We start from the raw sequence: 13,932 nt of genomic DNA, 5'->3' as shown, positions 1-13,932 counted from the left end.
TATTATAGAGCATCTTCTAAGCAGTTTAAGGACAAAGCACTTGTTATCTTATATTGTAGCTCAAAAAGAAAGCAAAATAGATAAATCAATGTGCAGAAAACGATGTATGAGTTCATATTACTGCTGGAATTACTTAGTGTCTTCAAGTGTTTATGCAGGTAAAAAACTCATCTCTAGTATAGAAATAATTTTGCAATGAATAACAGAAGGAATAATTATACTTTGGCAAATAGCTATCGTGTTCCTTTTTCCTTTCATCTTTCACATTACTATGGCCTTTCTAAATAGTGACTAAAACCTCATTCTTTTAAGTTGAATGAATAAGGATACACATAGAAATACAGTTTATAAAAAAAAACTTTAGCAACATATTTACTGAAAAAGACAAGTACTTGGACTATCTTCTTAGCCTTGAGGGAAAAGCGGTGCACTGCTGTGAGAGAAACCTGAGTTTGAATCCAGTTACAATCTAATACTAGGGTCTGATCTTGTAGTTCTGTGGAGGAATGGGAGTATTTCCTGCATATAATTGGACTCAGGCCTGATTCAGCAAAGCACTTGAACATATTGTTAAATGCATCTCTGTTCAGTACAGCACTTAAGCATGTGCCTAACTTTAACCACATGCTTAAGAGCTGTGCTGAACAGGGCTGTACTACTCAATTGGGGCTGTTATGCCAACCAGTCTCCTGTATCTTGTAATCAACAACTGGATATCAGTTTTTGCTTATTAATAAGCAGTGAAGCACAACTCATAGCCAGACATTAAAATATAGGTGCATTTACACAGGTATCTATATGGTAAATGTGGCAAAATACAGAAGCAAGAATAAAGCCCACAACTCCTAGGACTCCAGAAAGTAGCTATGTCCAAGTCTCCAGTCACCTCCCCCTTAAACACTGTTCCCCAAACTCCTATGTATCTCTGTCCTGTCCGTCTTAATGTGCCCAAATAAACACTTAGGATCCACCAATCAAAGTAGTTATCCTTCCTCACCCAATCAGATGAATCAGAACCAACATCCAGCTGGAGTGGTCTATTCTGAGGTTCTTCCCCAGACAAAAAGGATTTCCTTCCAAAACACCGCTAGGTTTTAAGACAGCAGCAGATCTGACTCTCCTCTCACTCCCACCAGAGTAAATCAGGAATAATTCCACTGATGTGAACGGAGTGACACCAGTGTAAAACCTGCATAAGTGAAAGGAGAACCAGGCCCCAAAGGTTTAACAATCTAGCTGTGAGTGCATAAATTAAATACCCAACTACCTCTTAATGATAAGGTGTTGCTGATAGCTGCAGGAGTTACTATAGCTTACCCTTCTTATCCCATGTTAAATATTTTATTTCAATCAAGTTACTAGCCTCATTTATTTGCCTCCTTTGCCACATAATTTCTTTCGATTGGATTTTTATAATCAAACTGCTGGTTAAAAATGAGTCTCCTGACCAGAATTAGATTTTGCTATTACCCTCCTGAAAGGGCACATGCAGTGGATGACAACAGTCCCGTGTCTGCTCTCATCACTGATTAAAATACCCTTGGTAAAGCTAGCCAGTAAGCCTGCTGGCTCTTTGAAGTGTCCTGTAAGAGAAAATAGCTGGCTTCCCCAACATCTCCCATGGTGGACAAAAGCTGACAGCATCCTCTAATGTTTCCCATTGAGGAGACAAGCCAGCAGGTTTGTACAAAGTCTCTTGCCCAAGAAGAGATAACTGGTTGGCTCAACCTCGCTAGCAGCTAGGAGGAGGGGTTGGTTTGGCTTGCCATCGACTCTAGAAAGTAGACATTGGGGAGCTGGCTAGCTAGAGCCATTTCTATGCACAAAATTCCTTATGAGCGTAAGAATCTCAGCATATAAATATCCAGTGACATAACAAAACAAATAATGGCTGGCTCCAGGGGGAATAGCAATAACATAAAACTGCCCTAGGGTAAATATAGTCTTCTTGGATTGTACGTATTACATTCAGCATTTGGCTTCAGGCAATATACCACAACCTCTGACCAATATTTTATATTTATGTCCTCAGAGTCAGTCAGTATTTGTACTTACACACATCTCCTGCTGTGCTGTATGGACATAGATACAAAGAGAAGAATACACAGAAGTCTTTTTTATCGAAACAAGCCTTGCTAGGGGAAAGAGGTTCAAGTAAAAAAATGCTTATTTTAAGAGGGTGAAGAATATTGACCTTAAAGGAAGTTAGATTAGGCCAACAGAAACCACAAGTTCCCTTTAGTTCCTCTAAAAACCTAATTGTTGTACATTAGTTTTGTTTTTGTTATTCACATGAGGCTCTTCAGGCATATATATAATAATAGAATTGCTCCTTCAGCGTAAATGGTACCTTTTTCCTCAACAGCTCTGCTCCCTGTGTGCATTCAAAATAATATCTATTGACTTGAGTGATAAAAGGAAGTTGTTACTACTTTTTACTCTTGTTAGCTCTGCAGAGCCTATACATCTAGAAGAGAGAGGGCTGGATTGCATTCTGGCTCATGCATCATCCACAGAATTGTTAACTAATTTCTAGTTCCAGGTCAAACTTTTCCCTCAAGGAATAGCAATAGCTTCCATGTGTCTCACTGAAGATAATGAGGTTGCACAGATGTAACTTGAAGGGATGATGGGGTTATATACATACAGAGGAGGGCAGAATTTTGCCTGTAGAATTTTTACCCTTGCAATGATGTATAAACCAGAAAGAATGCAACTTGACCTTCAGAGTGGAGGGCAAGTTTACAGGTCTGGCAGTTAAAAATAAATTTCATCACTTGTACACTGAACAAATTTGAAATAGATTCACTGCGTGAAAATAAACACTGAACCACAGTGTGTCATTTTTACAGAGCCTTTTTTTTTTTTAAGAAGAAAACCATAGTTTAACAGCAGTATTAGGGTTTATAATTGAAGCTCTATCGTTATCTGCCTATGATGTAAAAAATGAAAATATATCTCATGGAACAGGAACTGACTGACCATCATTTGACTCAGTGAATGACCTCTAGCAAATCCTTCTCCACACCTCAGAAAGGATAGAATTATTATTCTACATGCATCCTCCATGAAACTAGGGACTAAAGAGCAAGACATTAGTTTTTCAGAGATGGAATTAATAAGATACCATATAAAAAACTCTTTAATGAAAAATCCTAAACTGTCTTTTTAAATTCATGAAATTAGAGACAGCATCAACTTTAGATTCATCGATTCCAAGGCCAGAGGGGACCATTGTGATCATCTGATCTGCCCTTCGGTATAATACAGGCCAGAGAACTTCCCCAAAATAATTCTTAGAACAGATCTTTTAGAAAAACATCCAATCTTGATTTTTAAATGGTCAGTGATGGAGAATCTGCCATGACCCTTGAGGGGTAGCTCTCCTGCCTGCCTTTTGTGAACAGCACCTCTCCCCCTTCTCTCCTCGGCAGCACAGCACCTGCCTGACCTTGTTCAGGCCTTGGCTGCCCATGCAAGGCAGCAGATTTGCAGGGCTAGATACGCCATCAGCATGCTGCGGATTGTGTTACTGTTGCACCAGTGCAGCTCCTGGGTTACGTTTTGGATGGGGGAGTGAGGTACTGTTCCCTACCAGCACCATGGCATACATCTAGTCAATTTTAAAAAGTTACTTTAAAGTAATTGAATGTCTTACACCTGCCCTTCAGTCCCTCTGCCAGTTTTTGTGACTTTACAACAACAGTTTCCTATTTCTGAAAATGTTTTCATCTTCCCAGTTGCTATGTAAAGACTCGCACAAATGTAAGGGGAAACTGACTGAATATACAGTGAAACTGGCTATTCTTAAAGTGCTGACAAATATACAAAGTAAACAAACTGGGGGTATTATATGCAAGTATCTTTGGGGTGAAATTCTGTTCCACTAAAGTCAGTGGGAGTTGTCACTGACTTTAATGAGCCACAGTTTCACCCTTGATATCTTTCACATACACTATTCGTAGATGGTGTTACAATAGTGAGTAAAACATTTTCAGATTCAAGTGAATTTTTAATTAACAGTGAAATACAGTGGTACCAGCATAACATATGGTGTATTTGATATTTACCAGGTAGATAGTTGCAGAGTCTCTCTATTGCTTCTTTTGCTGTACAGTTGTGAAACATTGCAAGCTGTTCAATCACTGATACCACAAGCACACATCCTGCAAACAAGCAAAACAAAGAGATCACTATCTCATACATATGACAGGATTAAATAGAGTGTCTATAAAGCCAAGTGGACATGAACCAGTGGGTGTTTTGTTTTTTGAGATGTTACATGGCTGATAATATTTCTGGGGGGGAAAACCCACTATATTGCTAACTTTTATTAAAACAGTGCTACTTATCAAGCCAGAGATTGGATGCAATTGGTACATGAATGCACAAAACATCCTACATTTTATATAGCCATATTTAGATCTGGTCAAGACTCCCATCAAATCTGACATTTCAAAATTTGTTTTAATTCTGAATTAGAAGAAAACCATAAATTTCCTGGAACAAAAACTTTCTGAAAACAAAATTCATTCCAATAAAATCAAGATGTTTTGATCCAAACTTTGATTTTTGTATGTTATATCATAACAGCATATAAAATAAATTTATAAAAAAAACATGTTGAAATAAAATATCAAAATGTTTCATTCTGATAATGTAGAAATGCTTTTTTATCAATTTTTTTTAAAGTTTGCCAAAATCTACATGTTCCAGCAGAAAGTTAAGATTTCTACAAAATGGTATTTTCCAATAGAAAAATATTTTGTTAGAAATTTTTAACTAGCTGTAGCCACACTGGTGAGAAACACCGTACAAACAAACAATTTTCTAGGTTTGATTCTTGTCCCTAGTGTGAACCCACCTGCACCTAAGAAACAAACTGAGGAAGGAAAAAAAATCTTCTAGAGATCCAATACTATTCCAACAGACAGTATTGTAATCAGCATCTTGGCACTTTGCACATAACTGGCAATCACATGCCCATGGTTGATTCACAGTTACGTAACTGTTACATCTTCACAGCATGCACCAGGACAGAAATAGGCAAAAGCTGAAGGACAAAAAACTCCTGCATGACTGTAGATTAGAAATCACCAACTGCAAATATAACACATCAAACAAAACACTCCAGTGACAACATGGCATAGTCCTGCACAGGATCTCCAGGGGAGTCAATGGAGGTTCCGCACACAGAAGACTTGCAAGAGCAGGCCCCGAGACAGCAAAATAAACATTTGCTAAAGCCGAAATATTTCCTAAATTCACCACGCTCCCTTTATGTGGTTATACATGGGTCACTTTCTGAGCTCTGGTAAGCACAGGGATTGCTCGTTGCTGCTCCAGCCCGGAGCAAGCGGGAACACAGCCTTGCCTCCACTGAACCAGACAGCAGAGCAAGGCTGGTGCACTAGGGGAAATGGCAGAGAATGAGGGAAGAGGTTCTATTTAATCCCAACAGAGCACATTTCATTCTCCTTGTGTGCAAGGGGCAGCACTGGAGAGCTGTGCCTTTGAGAGGTCGAGGTGTCTCTGGTGCTCCTCGTGAGGTGACTCCACATTGGCCCCTGCACAGAGCTGTTGCTCAAAAGTCAAACATAGCTCCATATAAAACTGGGGTACCTGTCACTGGATCTCCCTTCAGTGAGGCTATGGGGTGAGAGATCTGCAATTTTATAAAGGAGCCATGTTAGATGATGCAAAGTCTTAATAGGCAGCAGGTTTAAAACAAATAAAAGGAAGTATTTCTTCACACAACACACAGTCAACCTGTGGAACTCTTTGCCAGAGGATGTTGAGAAGACCAAGACTATAACAGGGTTCAAAAAAGAACTAGATAAGTTCATGGAGGAAAGGTCCATCAATGGCTATTAGCCAAGATAAGCAGGGATGGTATCCCTAGCCTCGGTCTGCCAGAAGCTGTGAATGGGTGACAGGGGATGGATCACTTGATGATTCCCCGTTCTATTCATTCCCTCTGAAGCACCTGGAATTGGCCACTGTTGGAACCCAGGATACTGGGCTAGATGGACCTTTGGTCTGACCCAGTTTGGCTATTCTTATAATTCTTATAATCTTATAATCAGCAGACCCTTCCTTGACTGCGAAGTTCAAGCCAGGCTTAGGCTATGACTCCACTGAAGCTGGGGCTGTGATCTGCAGCTCATGTCGCTGTACCCTTGCTAGCTTTAATCTAATTAGCTCACTAGAAATAGCAGCGAGGACATGCTGGCACTGGCTGGACAAGCAAGTATGTACCCAGCAAGGGAGGTGGGTTTGTACAGCCTTTGCTGATGCCATCATGTCCTCACTGCTATTCTTCCACCAGCTAGCTCGTTAGATTAAAGCTCGCATGGGTATGTCTACATGAGCTGCAAATTACATCCCCGGTTGCAGTGTAGACAGACTTGGAGAGTGTGCCTGTGTAGTGACAATCAGTAGCACAGGCTGGGTTTATTCTAGGAGCTAGAGAGCTGGAGAGAACTCTAAGATCTATTTGTTTCCAGCAGCCCAAATAAAGAATTCCCCTTGTATTCAATACAGCCAAGTCCTGTCTCTTTTCTCCTACCAGGGACTACTGAGGGGATTCAGATCTCAGGTTTTGGTTTGACACAAAAGAGCGATGCAAAATTCAAATACTGATACAGATCCAAGCTTTCCAAAAGCTCAGAGCTATTAACATTCAGGGTTTTGGTCAGGCCTATATCTAGTAAGGGGCAGTTAAATTCTCTATTGATGACCCTGCCACAATGTGCTAATAAACCAAACAAGGTGTTATTTTCCCACATAAAGCTGCGATATTCTTCATGGACCAGGTTATGAGTTGGAAAGTGGTGGAGAAAATATACCACCATTGGAAATTATTAGGCCCAATCTCTTTATTGAGAGTTTTTATTACAAGGTAATATAATTCTATATAGAAAAAAGCAAACCTTATATTTTATAGGAAGCAATTCAAGGACACGAATGGGAATAGCACGGAGCTCACCATCTCATGATAGACATAAAAAAAACCCTGCTTCACTATACTTAACCTCATTAAACAAAACCCTCAACAGGACTTCTTAACAGATATAATTTAGAAGGCATGCTAATTATGAGAATGGATACTTACATAAAACAGAGAATAAATTGAAACAGACACCAAGGAAGAAAGACAGCAGCACATTTCAAGAAACTAGCACTTAACCAAAAAAATCAATTCATAATGAAGAAAATATCCCAAACTTAGCAACAAAATCAGAGACCCAACATCAATCAGAGCAGACATACCGTACATCCCTATACCCACCATGGAAACCCTGCTAGGAACATATCCAGGAGGGACTTCTATTCTATATATCTAGGGCCCCCACCACTGTAATGTCTGAGCACCTTAGAAATATTAGCAAATTTACCTTCCCAACCCCTATTACTGCCTCTATTTTACAAAGATTAAATGACTTGCTCAAGCTTACATAGGAAATACGTGCCAATGCTAAGAAGTAAACTTGTCTCTTGAGTACCAGTCCAGTGCTTTAACCACAAGACTACCCTTCCTTTCACAGCCCTTGGTCTAAAGAGTTTACAGTCTCGAAGACAGGAGTAAAAAGACAAGACGCACTAGCCAAACGAGAGGCAGGAGTTGGCTTTGACATTTCTAAATAGTAGTAGTTATTATTTTTCATTTTTGTTGTGTGTGGGCCTCACTGAAGAAGTGACTCTTCAGGGAAGATTTGAATGAATACGGGACACTGGCTGGGAGAAGTGGGTTCGGAACGTCATGCATTGCATTCATGGCAGCCTGGAAAAAGTGCAAAGATGGGAGCAGGAGAAGAAAACTCTAGGGGCATCGAGGTCAACACTGTTGGCAGAGCAAAAGGCATGAGGGGAGAATGTGACAGGAGACAAAAATCTGTAGACTCAGGCAGAACTGAGCACAGCCTGTTATCCAGGGCAAAATGTTCAAACTGATGCCCTGGCAAGGAGAACCTGATGGAGTGGTTTCAGAGCTTTGGAGCTGTGCTCTGGCTCCGTTCCAGCTCCAGGCAAAAACCTGCAGCTCCACTGCTCCGGAGCTGCTCCGCGCTCCAGTTCCGGGCTCCGCTCCAAAGCCCTGGTTCAAACAAGGGAGCGAGAGGATCTATTGGCAAATTCCAAGCATGGTCACATTCACAGAGAAAAGACATATTCTCCCCCCACTACCAATAATGTAAGTAAAATTTGCAGAGATTTTCATTTAGATTTTAAGTATCAGAGGGGTAGCCATGTTAGTCTGAATCTGTAAAAAGCAACAGAGGGTCCTGTGGCACCTTTAAGACTAACAGAAGTATTGGAGCATAAGCTTTCGTGGGTAAAAACCTCACTTCTTCAGATGCAAGTAATGGAAATTTCCAGAGGCAGGTATAAATCAGTATGGAGATAACGAGGTTAGTTCAGTCAGAGAGGGTGAGGTGCTCTGCTAGCAGTTGAGGTGTGAACACCAAGGGAGGAGAAACTGCTTCTGTAGTTGGATAGCCATTCACAGTCTTTGTTTAATCCTGATCTGATGGTGTCAAATTTGCAAATGAACTGGAGCTCAGCAGTTTCTCTTTGGAGTCTGGTCCTGAAGTTTTTTTGCTGTAAGATGGCTACCTTTACATCTGCTATTGTGTGGCCAGGGAGGTTGAAGTGTTCTCCTACAGGTTTTTGTATATTGCCATTCCTGATATCTGACTTGTGTCCATTTATCCTCTTGCGTAGTGACTGTCCAGTGTGGCCAATGTACATAGCAGAGGGGCATTGCTGGCACATGATGGCATATATAACATTGGTGGACGTGCAAGTGAATGAGCCGGTGATGTTGTAGCTGATCTGGTTAGGTCCTGTGATGGTGTTGCTGGTGTAGATATGTGGGCAGAGTTGGCATCGAGGTTTGTTGCATGGGTTGGTTCCTGAGTTAGAGTTGTTATGGTGCGGTGCGTGGTTGCTGGTGAGAATATGCTTAAGGTTGGCGGGTTGTCTGTGGGCGAGGACTGGCCTGCCTCCCAAGGTCTGTGAAAGTGAGGGATCATTGTCCAGGATGGGTTGTAGATCACTGATGATGCGTTGGAGAGGTTTAAGCTGAGGACTGTAGGTGATGGCCAGTGGAGTTCTGTTGGTTTCTTTTTTGGGCCTGTCTTGTAGCAGGAGGCTTCTGGGTACACGTCTGGCTCTGTTGATTTGTTTCTTTATTTCCTTGTGTGGGTATCGTAGTTTTGAGAATGCTTGGTGAAGATCCTGTAGGTGTTGGTCTCTGTCTGAGGGATTGGAGCAGATGTGGTTGTACCTCAGCGCTTGGTTGTAGAGATGGATCGTGTAGTGTGCCCGGGGTGGAAGCTGGAGGCATGAAGGTAGGCGTAGCGGTCGGTGGGTTTTCGGTATAGGGTGGTGTTAACGTGGCCATCGCTTATTTGTACTGTGGTGTCTAGGAAGTGGACCTCCCTTGTAGATTGGTCCAGGCTGAGGTTGATGGTGGGGTGGAAGCTGTTGAAATCATGGTGGAATTCTTCCAGGGTCTCCTTTCCATGGGTCCAGATGATGAAGATGTCATCAATGTAGCGTAGGTAGAGAAGGGGCGTGAGTGGACGAGAGCTGAGGAAGCGTTGTTCCAGGTCAGCCATAAAAATGTTGGCATATTGTGGGGCCATGCGGGTGCCCATAGCGGTGCCACTGGTCTGGAGGTATATATTGTCACCAAATTTGAAATAATTGTGCGTGAGGATAAAGTCACAGAGCTCAGCAACAAGTTGTGCTGTGTCATCATCAGGGATACTGTTCCTGACAGCTTGTATTCCATCTGTGTGTGGGATGTTTGTGTAGAGAGCCTCTACATCCATGGTGGCTAGGATGGTGTTTTCTGGGAGGTCACCAATGCATTGTAGTTTTCTCAGGAAATCAGTGGTGTCACGGAGATAGCTGGGAGTGCTCGTGGCATAGGGTCTGAGTAGGGAGTCCACATATCCAGACAGTCCTTCAGTGAGAGTGCCAATGCCCGAGATGATGGGGCGTCCAGGATTTCCAGGTTTGTGGATCTTGGGTAGTAGATAGAATAACCCCGGTCGGGGCTCTAAGGGTATGTTGATTTGTTCCTGTGTTAGTGTAGAGAGTGTCCTGAATAGATGGTTGTGGGGATGTAAAGTTCCATGAGAGGGTAAGGGTCACGATGGGACAGTTGCCTGGCAATAAATCATGGCCTTATGTAAGGCCCCCTGGTGGTTATATAAGATGAGGCCTTATGTAAGGCCCCCTGGTGGTTGTATAAGATGAGGCCTTATGTAAGGCCCCCTGGTGGTTATATAAGATGAGGCCTTATGTAAGGCCCCCTGGTGGTTATATAAGATGGGGCCTTATGTAAGGCCCCCTGGTGGTTATATAAGATGAGGCCTTATGTAAGGAACAATTGAACCAATCGGTGTGGGGCTATACATGTGATAAACACATGATTCTCCTTCTTGTCCAATCGGTAGATGTGTAATTATAGCCTAATTGTGTTATGTAATGTTAAGAAAGACTATAAAAGAAAGCTTGTAATAAACAGAGTTGGAGTCAGCTTGAGTCAGCTTGCAACCACATTGGTCGTGTGCTTTATCCGTGCCGCATGAGACCCCACAGTTTCTTAGTGTATTCCTCAGTGGGATCTGAGGAAAGTGGCCTGTAGAATTTGGTATTGGAGAGTTGTCTGGCAGCCTCCTTCTGGTAGTCAGACCTGTTCATGATGACAACAGCACCTCCTTTATCAGCCTCTTTGATGATAATGTCAGGGTGGTTTCTGAGGCTGTGGATGGCATTGCGTTCTGCACGACTTAGGTTATGAGGCAAGCGATGTTGTTTTTCCACAATTTCTGCCTGTGCACGTCGGTGGAGGCATTCTATGTATAGGTCCAGACTGTCATTTCGACCCTCAGGAGGAGTCCATGTGGAGTTCTTCTTCCTGTGTTGTTGGTGGGAGGGTATCTGTGTATCAGTGCGCTGTTCAGTGTTATCTTGAAAGTATTCTTTGAGTCGGAGGCGGCGAAAGTAGGCTTCCAGATCACTGCAGAACTGTATCATGTTCGTGGGGGTGCTGGGGCAAAAAGAGAGTCCCCGAGATAGGACAGACTCTTCTGCTGGGTTGAGTGTGTAGCTGGATAAATTGACGATATTGCTGGGTGAGTTAGGGGTACCCCTGTTGTGGCCCCATGTGGCAGGTAGGATTTTAGACAGCTTACGGTCCTTTTTCCTTTGTAGAGAGGTGAAGCGTATAATGTAGATCTCCTGTCTTATTTTAGTAAAGTCCATTTGTGTGGAGGGTTGGTTATTTATGAAAGTCTCCAGGTTGGAGAGCTCTTTCTTGATGTTTTTCTGTTTGCTGTATAGGATGCTGATCAGGTGGTTCCTCAGTTTCTTTGATAGTGTATGGCATAATCTCTCACTGTGGTCTGTGCAGTATGTAGATAGCAATGGATTTTTCACCTTCAGTCCATTTGGTATGATGTCCATCCGTTTGCATTTGGAAAGGAAGATGATATCTGTCTGTATTTGTGCAAGTTTCTTCATGAGGTTGATAGATTTCCATTCCATACGGCTAAATGCAGTGCCTTGCATGGTGTCAAGTATCAGAGGGGTAGCCGTGTTAGTCTGAATCTGTAAAAAGCAACAGAGGGTCCTGTGGCACCTTTAAGACTAACAGAAGTATTGGAGCATAAGCTTTCGTGGGTAAAAACCTCACTTCTTCAGATGCAAGTAATGGAAATTTCCAGAGGCAGGTATAAATCAGTATGGAGATAACGAGGTTAGTTCAGTCAGGGAGGGTGAGGTGCTCTGCTAGCAGTTGAGGTGTGAACACCAAGGGAGGAGAAACTGCTTCTGTAGTTGGATAGCCATTCACAGTCTTTGTTTAATCCTGATCTGATGGTGTCAAATTTGCAAATGAACTGGAGCTCAGCAGTTTCTCTTTGGAGTCAGCTACAACATCACCGGCTCATTCACCTTCACGTCCACCAATGTTATATATGCCATCATGTGCCAGCAATGCCCCTCTGCTATGTACATTGGCCAAACTGGACAGTCACTACGCAAGAGGATAAATGGACACAAGTCAGATATCAGGAATGGCAATATACAAAAACCTGTAGGAGAACACTTCAACCTCCCTGGCCACACAATAGCAGATGTAAAGATAGCCATCTTACAGCAAAAAAACTTCAGGACCAGACTCCAAAGAGAAACTGCTGAGCTCCAGTTCATTTGCAAATTTGACACCATCAGATCAGGATTAAACAAAGACTGTGAATGGCTATCCAACTACAGAAGCAGTTTCTCCTCCCTTGGTGTTCACACCTCAACTGCTAGCAGAGCACCTCACCCTCCCTGACTGAACTAACCTCGTTATCTCCATACTGATTTATACCTGCCTCTGGAGATTTCCATTACTTGCATCTGAAGAAGTGAGGTTTTTACCCACGAAAGCTTATGCTCCAATACTTCTGTTAGTCTTAAAGGTGCCACAGGACCCTCTGTTGCTTATTTAGATTTTGAACATCTACTTCCTCAAGCTGAGCAACCTGTCACTTTGAGCAGCTGAAGGTGACAAAGACTGCAGGGCAGAAAAAATAATGTTCCATTTGTCTTTGTTATATAACAGAGAACTCAGCATTTTCTCTGCTCTTTCGCCACCTAAGCCCCTGATAGCATTCCCTCTGGATCGCCTGGTCATGATATATTCATCCATTTCTCAATTAACAAAGCAATCAAGTGCACATCTGCTTTTCTTTCAAAGCACTGTACTGTGGCCATTTATAGCGGGGATGACGTTTCAGCCATAGCCATGGTTACGATCCTGTCAGTCCTTGTGGAAGTCTTCCTACCTCAAGCATCTTCTTGAACTCTATCAGGCGGGAAGGAACTATTTGCTGTTGTGGTTAGGGATCCATATAGCTGCCATTTAATGTAACCAGTCAGTGTGATACCATACTCTCATTGATGATGCAATTATATGTTGTAATCACAGCATGTTTGCGGTCAAGCAGAAAGGGGAGGATGTACATCCTGTGTCATGTCACTTCTTTTCTGGTCTTCGAAGTTGTATTATAGTATCCAAAAACTGAACTAAGTATTATATTCACTTCATATTTCAGATGCAGCAGCATGTCAATAAGATGGATGCAAGAATGTTAATTACATTGTTAGATGGATGCCTGTTCAGATTGCATTCTGATGTATTACAGACAGATTTTATTTCAGTGTAAAACTAAGACTGATAGGAAACAAATCAACATAACAATTCATCCTTTCCTTCCCAATGCCCTAGAAGAGAATGACACATGGTGAAGTTATAAATACACCTCTACCCTGATATAACGCGACCCGATATAACACGAATTCTGATATAACGTGGTAAAGCAGTGCTCCGGGGGGGCGGGGCTGCGTACTCCGGCAGATCAAAGCAAGTTCGATATAACGCGGTTTCACCTATAACCCGGTAACATTTTTTGGCTCCCAAGGACAGCGTTATATCGAGGTAGAGGTGTATTCCCTAGGTGGATTTTTGGGAAGTTTAGGGTGGAATTCTCTCTTTAAATTATAAGATAATTTAAATTATAAGATACTCAAGGCAGGGACTGTGCCTTAGTGCACACTGATCATATCATAATCATACACCATTTATACAATCAATTTTTCGCCAGGCATATACTAATAATATCAGCAGAGTTCACTTTTGCTACAGGCTTTTTTTAAAAAAAATTTACAATCATCAGCTCCTCACACAGAACTATTAGCAAATCTTCATAAGACTTTTATGGTCTGTACTCTGTTGGCTAAAAATGGAAAATCATTAGGTAGATAAAAAGGAAATGAGAGAAAAAAAAGAAAAGTCAACTGCCTTTGAAGACCTGGTGAAATCTCACCGCTTTAATCACTTCTGCTGATGTCAGAGAATATTTTCAGAGAGTA

At 42.0% G+C, this 13,932-nt stretch overlaps 1 protein-coding gene across 1 annotated transcript in view; it reads right to left on the bottom strand.

The window, feature by feature from the left end:
- Positions 1 to 13,932, bottom strand: part of AOAH (acyloxyacyl hydrolase) — a 123,728-nt gene that overhangs the window by 102,039 nt on the left and 7,757 nt on the right. Inside the window, exon 2 of the mRNA XM_065399069.1 lies at positions 4,071 to 4,166. Within this exon, the coding sequence (XP_065255141.1) occupies positions 4,071 to 4,166 (96 nt within the window). The remainder of the gene's footprint in view (positions 1 to 4,070; positions 4,167 to 13,932) is intronic.

This window comes from Emys orbicularis, chromosome 2, assembly GCF_028017835.1.
Source record: "Emys orbicularis isolate rEmyOrb1 chromosome 2, rEmyOrb1.hap1, whole genome shotgun sequence".
NCBI classification, from domain to species: Eukaryota; Metazoa; Chordata; order Testudines; family Emydidae; genus Emys; species Emys orbicularis.
Note: the sequence above shows the minus strand (reverse complement) of the source record. Positions and strands in the feature narration are given on the sequence as shown.